Source organism: Symphalangus syndactylus, chromosome 6 (genome assembly GCF_028878055.3).
Source record: "Symphalangus syndactylus isolate Jambi chromosome 6, NHGRI_mSymSyn1-v2.1_pri, whole genome shotgun sequence".
Taxonomy (NCBI): Eukaryota; Metazoa; Chordata; class Mammalia; order Primates; family Hylobatidae; genus Symphalangus; species Symphalangus syndactylus.
The window spans coordinates 75,374,917-75,389,942 of NC_072428.2; the positions used below are offsets into that span (position 1 = coordinate 75,374,917).

Genomic DNA, 15,026 nt, shown 5'->3' on the forward strand with positions numbered 1-15,026 from the left:
AGAAAAATTAGCTCGGCGTGATGGTGCGTGCCTGTAATCTCAGATAGTCGGGAGGTTGAGGCAAGAGAATCACTTAAACCTGGGAGGCGGAGATTGCAGGGACTGGAGATCAAGCCACTGCACTCCAGCCTGGGGCGACAGAGCGAGACTCCGTTGCAAAAAAAAAAAAAAAGTTTTATAAACATAGGAATAGAAAAAAGGGACATTTGGTTATGGAGACTGAGAAAAAAAACGGAATAAAAAAGGAAGATAAATCAATTGCTGAAACATATACTAGGTTTAGAACTCACGCCAGAGATTTATTTTTCAAACAGTACTATTTGAGCAGGTACAGATGAGATTATTTAGATCTAATTTTTTATAAGGTCTAGCATCATCACTTGCTTCTTGGGTTTCTCTGGAGGCTGGGAAGCAGGAGCAGCTTCTGCAATCAAGAGGCTTGGCCTCTGGGAAATTTGTCTATCTTGCTTTGTGACAATGTCCCAAATGCAGACTCTTTCAGAGACAGCAAAAGTCTTTTACCAGTATAGTAATGAAGTTGTAACCGATCAGTGACCCTGCCTACTGCCCAGAAAACAATATAATTTTCAAGAGCTTCAGTGAACTGTCTTGGCCTAAAGTCATCTCCTTTGTGTCACCACCTCCCAAACATTTATCTTATATTTAAGATGTTTTTCAGAATCCTCATAAAAGCCAAAGCGAAGTTCCTTTGAAGGAAAGAAAAAGACAATTGTTCACATCTATTATTTTGTTTTTCAGTCTTGAATGGTTTGGGAGAATCAATGCAATACAGAAGTCTGGATTATTTGGATTAAACTCTTTGGGCTTTATATATTCTGCCAGTAAAATCTAAAAGAAAAACAAAAAAGGCCGGACGCAGTGGCTGATGCCTGTAATCCCAGCACTTTGGGATGCCGAGGCGGGCAGATCAGCTGAGGTCAGGAGTTTGAGAGCAGCCTGGCCAACATGGTGAAACCCTGTCTCTATTAAAATTCAAAAATTAGCTGGACATGGTGGCAGGCACCTGTAGTCCCAGCTATTTGGGAGGCTGAGGCAGGAGAATTGCATGATCCCAGGAGATGGAGCTTGCAGTGAGCTCAGATCACACCATTGCACTCCAGCCTGGTTGACAGGAGTGACACTCCGTCTGAAAAGAAAAAAGAAAAACAAAAAATACCCAAAACCCGAAACAGACCTGTCTGACTGTCTTACCTTGGAATATTGGAAAAGTGAAAGGACTTGCTCTTACATTTTGAGGTTAATGTTAAATTCTAATTTAGCACATAAAGTGAGTCTTTCTGAAATAATTCTTACATATCGCTCCCTATTGATATTCCAGGTCAATGAGCAGTGGACCTTTTCCATATTTAAATTATTTATTATAAAATGGCTTTAGCCTTATTTTCTTTTCCCTCTATTAAATGATACATTCAGTTGGGAGTTTTACTGGCTGGCTGCTTACAGCAATGAGGTAAATTACCATTGAGAATGAGAGCTGTGTAAAATCAGATAAGAGGACTTCTCACTGTCTTAACAGATTAAACAAGGAAGGCTGTATGTGAGCTTAGAAAACCCTGCAGGAAAACGTGCTTTACTTGGAAAAGAATAGTAAAGGGTACCAAAACGTCAGCTGTGGAAATCTGAGGTAAATGAGCAGACAGACATTTTCCATTGATGTCTAAACAATGATTCCTTCATGTCACCGCAGCCATTTTCTAACAGGGATAGGTCAAAAAACACTCACCTCCTGCTCTTTCATGAACCATTGACTTATACTCCTTGGCTCAAACTCAAAAAGGGTAATTTAAGTTAAAAAAGTATGGTAAACATGACAACTCTAGCTACGGAGTCACCAGTAGCATATTCATACTTATAGTGTAACATGTCTCTCCTCCCAGAGTCAACTATGCTACCAGTGGGCATTTACACGGGCTGACTCCCTTCTGATGTAGATTTAATAGGGCTTTTAAAATCCCTTCACATCTGATTACATAGCATCCACTCACTCATTCATCAGGTATTTAGCAAGTGCCTACTCTGTGCCCAATGCTCTTCTAGATATGTTTAATGCTGGTTCCTGAAATATTACTGACACAACCCGTGAATGAGACCAAGCTGAGTTTCTTGAGTTTATTGGAAAGGGACAATGCCAGCTCTACCAAGTAGCAGTTATGTCTCTGATCACATAGGCAAGGTCAGATTTGTTGAGAATTAAAAGTTTGGTTGAAAGAGGGTCTTTCAATGTCAGGGAAAGGAGAAGACTAGATTAGAATTAGACTAGTATCATGATATAACAGTTTAGAATTGATGGCAAGAGCAAGGTGGGGATTTTTTAGGCAAAAGAGCCAAAGAATCCTCCTTAGTTAATAATCTCTCTGTTTTCTATTGAAAGTTGATAGATCTTTCTGGATCTAATATAATGAATGATCAAGTTATGTGCCTGGGCAAGATTCTCCTGGAGTGAGAAAGTTATGCTAATGAAGACAGTGGACTAGTCAAGTCATGTTAATACTTCCAGTAAGCTGTGTGTGGCAGTGCAGATGGCGGTAGTAGTTCCCATTCTCAGACACTTAGGATCCACCAGCAGACAAATGGGAGGAAAACCTTTGCATTTGTGGGGTTTACATTCTGGCAATTTCAATCAACCTCAAATCGTGAACAAAAATGACTCGTTTAAATTATGTGTCCGTCAATGTTTTTTTCTTTCACAGTTTGAATTTAGAATTAGCCAGACATTATTATTTATTCATTAGGCTATTCGATCAGGCTTTCTGGACTACTCCAAATGCCTGGCCACTGAGTTAGCTGTGATGGTGAGACTCTGTCCTAGAAATTTTGCTGTTTAGCATATGACACCCCCTTGCAAAGAGATGCCTCTTTATACAAGGTAGTAAGTGACTTCTAAGCAACAGTTGTTTATCTGATAAAATTAATATTTGTTGTATCACAGTGTTCTATTTAGAAAAGTACTTACTTTATAATCACAATAAATGAAAAGGGAAAGTGAGTTAAGTGGAAAGGTGAATTTACAGACTTATATAACCTGATCTAAGATTGTTACATCTGTTTCAAAGCGACTGTGTTTTTGAATAAGACCCAAGGTCATTGCATTTACTTGTTCTTATGACTAAGCATGAAAAAACTGGCAATGTATCTCCTCCCCAAGGTGGAGATCCTGCTTTGTTACTGTTACTCTACACGTGGTTTTAACACTTACTAAGGAGTTACAAAATGCACAGGACCTCTGAAACCTGACAGACACAGTAACCTGTGAAGTATTTAGCTGTAGGTGGGAACTGAGCTCAACCTGAGGGTACAGAGGAACAGAGTATGTGCTCTGCCTAAGGGTATTCACATTGCCCCAGGGGAAAAGAAGGTACAGACAAAAGCAAGACCTGTAAACGCGATTCAGCTTGCCTCTGGCCTTCTTATTAGCCCTGATTAAAACAAGGAAATTCCATAAACTAGGGCTTCACCTTCAGTGGACTGGATCTCCTGGTAGATCTAGAAGCTCATAGGTAAATAGAAAGAAAGGTGCTGTTCACTTCCCTGCTTCATCAGGGACTTGACCATTAACCTCCTTCCTTTATAGAAATTCCACTATACAACCTTCACCCATACAGGGAGAATCAAAATATAAGGCAAGTGGAGGTGGTATGGGCTTTGACTTTATTTATGTAAAATAGTAATAAAAAGTTAGCACAGTAATAAAAGGTAGCACAGTAATAATTTCAGCAGCAACAATGGCAATGTTAATTTGGAGAAAAAAGATAAATATAAATAAATCTCTTTGGCTTAAAGTGTGGTCACTATGTTATAATGAAGACAGGTTTAATGCTCATGCATTTTGTTTAATATACGTATTCCACATGTCATTCTAAATTCAAAATTGTGTTTGTATAGATCATAAAACATAAAAAAGGCCTGTGTTCATAAATTGGGCATGTGTACCTAATGTGGGCCACATATGGACCTAATGCCCGTTTATTTCAAATCTTTCATGCTTCAGATGGATGAACAAAGACAGAGAGATGGATCTATTTATTCCAAGTGATAAAACATGTTAGAGTTGGAGCCGAAGCCAAACCTTACGATCTCTGCCTATTTATACCCTTCTCCCTTTTCTAAGGAGTTTCTCTTCTAAGGTGTGACAGTAGATAGAACTATATTCTTTGCAAAATTGCTTTTAAAAACTAACAAGGTAATACATACAACTTGAATACAAACAATGCAGATATCTATGAAGTAAATTTAAATTAAAAGTAAAATTATTCCCTTTGCTCACTCTTGGTCACACACCCTAGGCCGTACCACTTTAACAACTTTGTGTGGATTCCTGCAGAGTTCTCATCTGCATACAAAACATATACAGGCTGGGCATGGTGGCTCAGGCCTGTAATCCCGCTACTTTGGGAGGCCGAGGCAGGTGGATCATTTGAGGTCAGGAGTTCGAGACCAGCCTGGCCAACATGGTGAAACCCCATCTCTACTAAAATTACAAAAATTATCTGGGCATGGTGGCAGGCACCTATAGTCCCAGCTACTCAGGAGGCTGAGACAGGAGAATCGTTTGAACTCAGGAGGTGGAGGTTGCAACGAGCCGAGATCACGCCACTGCACTAGAGCCTGAGTGACAGAGTGAGACTCTCTCTGAAGAAAAAAAAAAAAAAAAAATATATATATATATATATATATATATACAATACGTGTATACTTATTTAATTCTAGCTTGTTGAAACCAATATTGGATTCTATGTTTGCAATTTGATTTTTTCCTCCAATAACATGTCATGCTCATCCTTCCAGTTGTAGACAGCTTATTATTTATGTGCAGAGCACCCCATGGTAGGTGAGCCATAAGTTATTTTCACCGTTTCTCTATTGATAGTTTGGTTGCCACTGATTTTTGGTAGTACAAAAATATGTCAGTGTACATCTTTCTTGTATGTCCTTTATCACGTGTGTTAATATTTCTATAGCGGAGGTTCCTAAATGTGGAATGTCTAGGCCAAAGTGTTTCTGCCTGTGTAAATTTTGGTTGTAAAATTTGGTATATTCCACCAAATTGCCATCAAAAAAGCAAAGAAAAGAATGTGTCAGTCTACAGCCCAGCAAAAGTGAATGCAAGAGCTCTCTCTAACACCGAGTGCCATCGAGGATGGCATTTGTACTACTCCTTTGTATTTACAGGAAGCAAGTTCCCAGATCTTAACAGGAACTAAAATAAACAGAAAGGGGAAACTGATTGAGCCAGTTTGAGAGGGAAAGGTGCAGCAGTGGCCTTAGAGATCTCTACCACCAGGAACTTCAAGGTCACCAGAGTGCAATCATGCTCCTTCTCCACACCTTTCTGCATGTCAGCTGCATTAGCTCAGTGGGCTTCTCCATGGGCCCCTCTTCCCAGTTTCAAAGAAATGAGACACACTTCTGAGTTCATGTACTACTAAGTTCCATTAGCAAATAGTAGAAGAGGCTTCTTCCTCCTACCATTAGTTTGAAAAGCCCTAGGGAAAATTCTGATTGGCCAGTTTGCATCACAGGCTCACCACTTAGAACCATTACGGTGTGTGTGTTTATGTGTGTGATCACACACACGAGTGTGAAGTACTGTGCTTGCATCAGTTGAACGTGTGTGCCCTGCCAACTCCTGTGCTTGATACTTACAAAAGGCAGAAAATAAATGTTGGATTGGCTGCTTTGTTGGATATTTTATATCTATGTTGGATATTTTACATATATGTCTGTGTGTGCATAACTAAAATAAACCGGTCATTTGAATGATTACATTACCATGAAGCTGGAAATTTACATGATTAATTTACCTTTAAACTGGTCGTTTAGACTACTGAATTATTAATTTATCCTTTGGAATTGTAGTTCAGCTTTTTACATGTAAAATAATTTTTGTTTGTTTTTGTTTTTTGAGATGAAGTCTCACACTGTCAGTCAGGCTGGAGTGCAGTGGTGGGATCTCGGATGATCCTCTTGTCTCTGCCTCCCAAAATGCTGAGATTACAGGCCTCAGCCACCGTGCCCAGCCGTAAAATAATTTTAAAGTTATTCAGATGTTTAAACAACTGCCATGGACAGCATCTCTTAGCCTAAAACGTGTTCTCTAAAGGTTTGTTACAAGTTTAGATTGAAGAAATCACTGCAGACTCATAGTAGAAAGACTTTTGTGACCGACCTTCTGAAGCCTAATTCTGTCAGCTCATCATTCTCTGACCAACTTTCTTCCATTGAAGGCGAGAAGAAGATGTGATCCTTTGAAGGAGAAGGGGCACTCTGGTTTTCACAATTTTCACCTTTTCTGCTCTGGTTTCTCCCTATCATTGTGGTTTTATCTGCCTTTGGTCTTTGATGTTGGTGACCTACAGAAGGGGTTTTGGAGTGTATGCCCTTTTGTTGATGTTGATGGTATTTTTCTGTTTGTTAGTTTACCTTCTAACCGTCAGGTCCCACAGCTGTAGATCTGTTGGAGTTTGCTGGAGGTCCACTCCACACCTTGTTTCCCGAGGTTGGTGGGAGGGTAAACAAGTTCAACCATACTGGAAGACAGTATGGCGATTGCTCAAGGATCTAGAGCTAAAATACCTTTTGACTCAGCAAATCCTTTACTAGGTACATACCCAAAGGATTATAAATCATGCTTCTATAAAGAAACATGTACACGTATGTTTAATGTGGCACGATTCACAAAGCAAAGACTTGGAACCAACCCAAATGTCCATCAACGATAGACTGGATTAAGAAAATGTGGCACATATACACCATGGAATACTATGCAGCCATCAAAAAGGATAAGTTCATGTCCTTTGCAGGGACATGGATGAAGCTAGAAACCATCATTCAGAGCAAACTATCACAAGGACAAAAAACTAAACACTCCATGTTCTCACTCATAGGTGGGAATTGAACAATGAAAACACTTGGGCACAGGGTGGGGAACATCACACAATGGGGCCAGTCATGGGGTGGAGGGTGGTGGAAGGGATAGCATTGGGAGAAATACCTAATGTAAGTGAAGAGATGATGGGTACAGGTGGCCAGCCTGGCACATGTATACCTAAGGAATAAGCCTTTTTTATTGTATGTTATTCCATTTAAGTTTTATAATGTATTTAAGTTTTGATTTTAAATAGAACAGTGAAAATTATGTATATTTATGGTTTACAATGTGAGGCTTCATACATGTATACATTGTGGAATGACCAAATCCAGCTAATTAACACACTCGTTTCCTCGCATCCTGATTTTATTGTGATGAGAATACTTTTAAAATCTACTCCCACAGCTCTTCTCAAGTAGACAAAACAGAGTTATTCACTGTAGTCTTCGTGCTGCTCAGTAGATCTCTAGAAATATTCCTGTCTGAAATTTGGTATCATTTGACTAACATCTCCCTGACCCCTCCCTGGCACCTGTTTCGGGTAACTACCGTTCTGCTCTCTACAGCTATGAGTTCAATGAGGTTACGTTCCTCGTATCAGTCAGGTCTCGCATTATTCGACTTTCTGTTCTCTGTTTTTAAAACTTTATTATGTATTTATTTACTTTTTGAGACAGGGTCTCAATCCGTCAGCCAGGCAGGAGTACAGTGACACCAAAAGGGCTCACAACGGCCTCCACCTACCGTGTTCAAGAGATCCTCCCAATTCAGTCTCCTGAGTAGCTAGGACTACAGGCGTCCAACACCACAACTGTCTAATGTTTGTATTTTTTTTTGTAGAGATGGGGTTTCAACACGTCGCCCAGTCTGTTCTCCAACTCCTGGGCTCAAGTGCTCCACATGCCTTGGACGGCCAAAGTGGTGGGATTAGAGTCACGAGCCACCGTACCCGGCCTTTGATTTATTTCACTCACTGTAACATACTGTAGACTCATTCATGTTGCAAATGGTATGATTTCTTTAATTTGTGAGGCTTCATAGTATTCTATAGGGTATATAGAACTGTTTTAGTGTTGTTGTTTTGCTCTGTTTTGAGACAGCGTTTCGCTCTTGTCGCCCAGGTTGGGGTGCAGTGGCTTGATATCGGCTCGCTAGATCCCCTGTCTCCCAGGATCAAGTGAGTCTCCTGCCTCAGCTGAGATCAGAAAGGCAGAATCTGCCTTCCGGGTTCAAGTGATTCTCCTCCCTCGGCTGAGATGAAGAGGCAGAATTACCATGCCCAGCTCACCTTGTGTCTCTGGTAAAGATGGGGTCCCAACATGTTGGCCAGGCGGGTCTTGAACTCCTGAACTCAAATGATCAGCCGTGTTTCGCCTACCAGTGTACTGGCTTTACAGGTGTGAGCCACTGCGCCCTGGGCCTCATTGTGGTTTCAATTTGCCACACTGGTCTGTAATGGGAGAATGGACGAATTAGTTGGGTTGCAGGCATGAACAGGCAATAAGGTAAACATCAGGAAATCAGCAATGTACTCAGAAGAGAATAGTTTTACAGCACCCAAGAGAAGTCAAATATCTGTAGTAGTCATAGAAATGTAATGAAAATGTAAGTGAGGCACTATTTTAATCACTACTTTTTTCAGAAACACTCTTCCCAATTCTGACAAAAGTGTGGTATTTTGAGGCAGCATTGAATTGATAAAATACATATTTGAAATAGGTATTGATATATGTCAATTGTCACGGAAACCTTCGTGTCCTTGTATTGAGGCATCGCAAGGATGCATAGTGTGTCTAAGTAAACTGCTCAAAAGAACCTGAATCAAATATACAAAGAAGTTATTTCCCCACTAGTATATTTTATTATATCTTAAGCTGTAGGGTGCGTGTGCCCAAAGACCTCGCTTCTTCCTTAGGTATCCATGTGCCATGCAGACCTGCTGCAACCAACATCTCATCATTTACCTTAGGTATTTCTCCCAAAGCTATCCCTGACCCCAGCCTCCACCCCATGACAGGCCCCAGTGTGTAACGTTCCCCACCCTGTGTCTGAGTGTTCTCACTGTTCAATTCTCACCTGCGAGTGAGAACACGGAGTGTTTGGTTTTCGGTCCTTGTGACAGTTTGCTCAGAATGAAGGTTTCCGGCTCCACCCATGTCCCTGCAAAGGACATGAACTTATCCTTTTTGGTGGCTGCATAGAAATCCTTGGTGTTTATGTGCCACATTTCCTTAATGCAGTCTATCATCGTCGATGGACAATTGGGTTGGGTTCCAAGTCATTGCATTCTGAATAGTGCTGCCATAAACGTACGTGTGCATGTGTCTTTACCCTAGCATGATTTCTAAACCTTCGGGAGTATACCCGGTAATGGGGTCGCTGGGTCAAATGGTATGTTTAGTTCTAGATCCTTGAGGAATGGCCACACTGTCTTCCACCAGGTTTGAACTAGTTTACACTCCCACCAACCTAGACAAACAGGGTCTGGAATGCACCTCCAGCAAACTCCAACGGATCTGCAGCTGAGGGACCTGACTCTTAGAAGGAAAACTGATAAACAGAAAGGAATAGCATCAGCATCAGCAAAAAGGACATACACTCCATAACCCCATCGGCAGGTCACCAGCATCAATGAGCAAAGGTAGGGAAAACCGCAAAGATGGGGAGGAGCCAGAGCAGAAAAGCGGAACACTCTCCAAACCAGAAGGCCTCTTCTGCTCCAGAGTCTCGCTCTGCCCCCCAGGCTGGAGTGCAGTGGCGCCATCTCGGCTCACTGCAACCTCTGACTCCTGGGTTCCATTCCCCTACCTCAGCATCCCGAGTTGCGGGGATTATCGGCACCCGCCATCATGCCCGGCTGATGTTCGCATTTTTCGTTTGCATTTTAGACAGGATCGGGATCCCTCCTGTTTAAAAGTTCCACTGAATCTCTGCTCGTGAGTACAGCTGATCTGTGCCCAATGGTTTCCACAGCATTTGCTTTTCGTAGCCACTGCAGGATTCACCTTCCTTATCTTCTCATCTCCTCTGAAAACCAGCTATACATTGGTAAACGGCTGATTCCTTTGGGGCAGTGTCCTTACAAGCTTTTCCTAAAACCTCAGTGACTTCTTTGTTATTCCGCCCGAGTTCACCATACATTTGATGTTTGTTCCTGCTGCAATTTTAGCGGAATTCATGTTGCTCTGATGGGAGTCCTTTTCAACCGATGTCTCATCCTTCTTAGTGCCTCAGTCTAGATCTAGTTCAGGAAGGTTCTAACAAGTTAGTGCAAGTTAATTTTAGTGCAAACAAATTGAAATCCATGCATAGACTTTCAGCATGTACATTTTCTATGAAGTTTTTGAAGACCCCGTGTGTTGAACGTTGCCCACGTCCTGGGAGAGAAGTGGTTGCGGTCCGCTTCCTGTCCTCAAGCTGCCCACGGTGGAGGAGTGCACAGAGCAGGGAAAGGCAAGCCCAGACAGATCCTGCCCACTAGCAGGCAGCAGCAGACGGCTGGCCCAGTCCCGGCTCCGTGGGGGTGCTGTGTGGGCCCGAGCAAGTTGAGCAACCTCCCTGAAACTCAATGTGCGGCTATGTGGCTCAGTTCCACTAGCCATTATGGTACTGCTGAGCAGGGACACTTAATCACCTCAGGAAAAGCAAGCTAGCTCCAAGGTTAGCAACCAGGAGTTCGGGTTGCTTCCATTAGCAGACCCTGAGCCCCCCCGCAAGCTGGAGTCTGGTGGAAGATGAGGTTCAGTGTGATTGGATGGAAGTAGCAACGTAATGAAGGACAAGTCCCACCCTCTCTCACAGAAGAGCCCTGTGCGTATATAAAGGCGGTGCGCCTCCGCGGCGGCACTCCTTGAAGCCGCCAGTTGGGAGAGGAGCAGAGCCACGCAGGTGCTCCCGAAGGCAGCGAGATGTTGCGAGCCACAGCTCCCTGCTGGTTCCCACCTGGCTATCCAGAAGCGAAGAAGGCGGCCGAGGAGGCGGCCCTCGAGGCTCCAGAATTCCCACTGCCCTCTCATCAGCCTGCCCAGAGCTTCGGGCTCTGGGTGCCCCAGATGCACAAGCGGGCCTCAGCATCTGTGGGGATCCAGACGGAGCCCGAGAATACGGGTCCGGCTGTGCCCCCTGCGTGGCCCGAGATGGTGACGGAGGCTTGGTGCTTCCCCGCGCAGCGGGGATCGGCCTGCTGCCTGCCAGCCGCCCCAAAGCTGGCAGAGAGACCCTCCGCAGTCCGCATCTCAGCCCCCAGGGAGAGGAAGAGGATCGCCCACTTTCACAGCCCTTGCTTGGCCACCGGTGCCACAGATGCCAAGAGAACCCGGGTGGCCAGCGGAAGCCAACGCTCCAATGGCTCCAAGGTCGGCAGACAGCCACGGAAGACGCGCAACAGGTCGGGGATGGCAGACAAGACCTCCACCACCATCAGCTCTAAGCGGATCGTCCGTCGTCCATCCTTAGCGCGTTTGAAGGAACCCATTATCCTCCGAAGCTCGGGGTGCCAAGTCCCCACCGTCATCCGCCGAGGCTATCTCCAACTGTTCACCAAAGAGTGTCTCAAGTTCTGCGCCTCCAAGCAGGAGGCCGAGGAGAAGGCGCTGAACGAGGAGAAGGCGGCCTACGACTGCAGCCCCAACAAGAACGTGTACCTGAACGTGGTCCTGAACACCCTCAAGAGGCTGAAGGGCCTGACCCCCAGCTCCATGCCCGGCCTCAGCAGGGCCGCCCTGTACAGCCGCCTCCAGGAGTTCCTGCTCACCCAGGACCAGCTCAAGGAGAACGGCTACCCCTTCCCGCACCCCGAGCAGCCCGGAGGCGCCGTCCTCTTCACTGGCCAGGGGAAGGGGCCCGGCGACTCCTCCTGCAGGGTCTGCTGCCGTTGTGGCACCGAGTACCTGGTGTCCTCCTCGGGCCGCTGTGTACGCGACCAGTTGTGTTATTATCACTGGGGGCGGGTCCGCTCGAGCCAAGTGGCTGGAGGCCGGGTTAGCCAGTACACCTGCTGTGCAGCGGCTCCTGGCTCCGTGGGCTGCCAGGTGGCAAAGCAGCACGTGCGGGACGGCCGCAAGGACAGCCTCCATGGCTTCGTGAAGACCTTGGAGAAAGAGTGTTCCACAGACGCTTATCCAGGGATCTACGCCTTGGACTGTGAGATGTGCTACACCACGCACGGCCTGGAGCTGACCCGCGTCACCGTGGTGGACGCCGACATGCGAGTGGTGTACGACACCTTCGTCAAGCCCGACAACGAGATCGTGGACTACAACACCAGGTTCTCCGGAGTGACCGAGGCCGACGTCGCCAACACGAGCATCACGTTGCCCAAAGTCCAAGCCATCCTGCTGAGCTTTTTCAGCGCCCAAACCATCCTCATCGGGCACAGCCTGGAGAGCGATCTGCTGGCCCTGAAGCTCATCCACAGCACCGTGGTGGACACGGCCGTGCTCTTCCCGCACTACCTGGGTTTCCCCTACAAGCGCTCCCTCAGGAATCTCGCGGCCGACTACCTGGGACACATCATCCAGGACAGCCAGGACGGGCACAACTCCAGCGAGGACGCAAACGCCTGCCTGCAGCTGGTGATGTGGAAGGTCCGACAGCGCGCCCAGATCCAGCGATGCCAGCGGTCCGCCTCTCCCGCCGCCCTGGCCTGTCCTTAGCCCCAGGCCGCTTCCAAAACCGCCCTCAATCCCGAGAGCTAACCCTGTCCACCTCGCCGCAAAGCCAAAGAAACGGGAGCAGCCGGCGGCAGGACAGGGCCAAAAGCCGAGACTAACCCCGACCCCCGACTCCCAGTCCCCCGGAGTGCCTGCCGCGGGCCGTCGCTCCTGTCCCCATCCCTCTGCCCCTCCCGGACCTCCGTCCTTCCACCAATGGGCTCCCCGAGGCCCGAGCCCCCACTCCCAGTCCCCCGAGTCCCTGCCGCGGCCCCTCGCGCCTGGCCCCATCCCTCGGTCCCTCCCAGACCTCTGGCCTTCTACCACTCGCCTCCCCCAGCCCACCTGAACCTCCGCGGCTTCTGAGAACAAGGCGAACCCCCTGACCCAACAGCCTCCTGACAGTCTTCTGTCCTGGGCATCTTCCCCTTCTGTGGGGCTTTCTGAACCTCCCCACCCCCACCCGATTTTTCCCCCACCCCCCCTGGCAGGCGCCCAATCAATCTTGGTATGAATTTCAACATTGAAAAGAAAAATCCTTGAAAAGCAAAGCTGAAAGTCCTCAGCTTCTCAATGCGCGCTTAGCTGTTTTTCGGTAGAGCCACCACAGGGAGGTGGGTGAAGCACTTAGGCTCTAGAATTACACATCTGGGTTCACATTCAAATTCCACCACCTAGTAGCTTTGGAACACTGGACAAATAGCTTCTGCGCGCTTCTGGTTTTTGATCTCCAGCGTGTGATCAGGAGGTCATGGTGAGGAATGAACGAAGCAACACACGGGCAGCCTTAAAACGATGGCACACAGTAGGTGTTCAATAAAGGGTCCAAGTGGTTTCTTCCACCCAGACCAACCAACGACAATGTCCCAATCAGTCAGTCAACTTCCAACTGGGCTCCAGGAGAGAAGGAACCATCACGCCTCTCTAAATTCACGTTTCTCTTTTGAATCTGCAGTGAGAGATGACACACTAAGTAGCTAGTTTTGGTGGAGTGCCTGATTTGATAAATGTGCGTCTGGGGGGCGGGGTGGGTGTGTCTGTCTACATAACTAAATTAAACTGAGAATCAGAATGCTTTCATTACCATTAATTTACTTTGTGTGTATAAGCCCACACACCCATACATACACACACACTAACTGTTCCAGAACAAGGAGTTAGTGAACAGCAGGATGTCCACTCTGTCAGACACGTTTCGGGAAGCAATGAAATGGGACGTTTCTGATTGATTTTACCACTCCTCGAAGTTTATTTTCCTTTATGACTTAGACTCCTTCTGTGGAGATTTAACAAATACAAGTCTTTTTTATTGTATGTTATATCATTTAAGTTTTATAATGTATTTAAGTTTTCATTTTAAATAGACCAGTGAAATTTATATATATTTATGGTGTACAACGTGAGGCTTCATATATGTATACATTGTGGAATGACCAAATCAAGCTAATTAACACACTCGTTTCCTCGCATCCTGATTTTATTGTGATGAGAATACTTTGAAAATCTACTCCCACAGCTATTTTCAAGTAAGCAATACATAGTTATTCACTGTAGTCGCCGTGACGCTCAGTAGATCTCTAGAAATATTCCTGCCTGAAATTTGGTATCATTTGACTCACATCTCCCCACACCCTCCCCGGCACCTGCCTCGGGGAAACACCCTTCTGCTCTCTGCAGCTACGATTTCAACGATGTTACGTTCCTCGTATCAGTCAGGTCACGCATTATTCGAATTTTTGTGCTCGCTTTTTAAAAATTTATTATGTATTTATTTACTTTTGGAGACAGGGTCTCACTCTGTCAAGCAGGCTGGAGTACAGTGACACCAACACGGCTCACCACGGCCTCCACCTCCCGGGTTCAAGAGATCTTCCCACTTGAGTCTCCTGAGTAGCGAGGACTAAGGCGTCCAACACCACACCTGTCTAATGTTTGTTTTTTTTTGGTAGAGATGGGATTTCACCACGTCGCCCAGTTTGATCTGCAACTCCTGGGCTGAAGTGCTCCACCTGCCTTGGACTCCCAAAGTGGTGGGATTACAGTCACGAGCCTCCGTGCCTGGCCTTTGCTTTATTTCACTCACTGTAACCTCCTGTAGACTCATTCATGTTGCAGATGATACGATTTCTTTAATTTGTGAGGCTTCATAGTATTCTATAGGGTGTATAGGACTGTTTTAGTGTTGTTGTTTTGCTCTCTTTTGAGACAGCGTTTCGCTCTTGTCGCCCAGGTTGGGGTGCATTGGCTTGATATCGGCTCGCTAGATCCCCTGTCTCCCAGGTTCAAGTGAGTCTCCTACCTCAGCTGAGATCAGAAAGGCAGAATCTGCCTCCCGGGTTCAAGTGATTCTCCTCCCTCGGCTGAGATAAAGAGGCAGAATTACCATGCCCAGCTCACTTTGTGTCTCTGGTACAGACGGGGTCCCACCACGTTGGCCAGGCGGGTCTTGAACTCCTGACCTCAAATGATCAGCCATGCTTGGCCTC

At 45.9% G+C, this 15,026-nt stretch overlaps 1 protein-coding gene across 1 annotated transcript; it reads left to right on the forward strand.

Moving 5' to 3' along the window:
• The first annotated feature begins 10,782 nt into the window (after window positions 1-10,782).
• LOC129484081 (exonuclease GOR-like) lies at window positions 10,783-12,543 on the forward strand. Its single transcript, XM_055281498.1, has one exon. It carries the CDS (start codon window positions 10,798-10,800, stop codon window positions 12,541-12,543), a length of 1,746 nt encoding a protein of 581 aa, XP_055137473.1. The 5' UTR covers window positions 10,783-10,797.
• The last annotated feature ends 2,483 nt before the right edge of the window (window positions 12,544-15,026 follow it).

Bases quoted from the DNA above. Each gene is read 5' to 3' on its own strand.
- LOC129484081 (XM_055281498.1), top strand. From the start codon at position 10,798: ATGTTGCGAGCCACAGCTCCCTGCTGGTTCCCACCTGGCTATCCAGAA.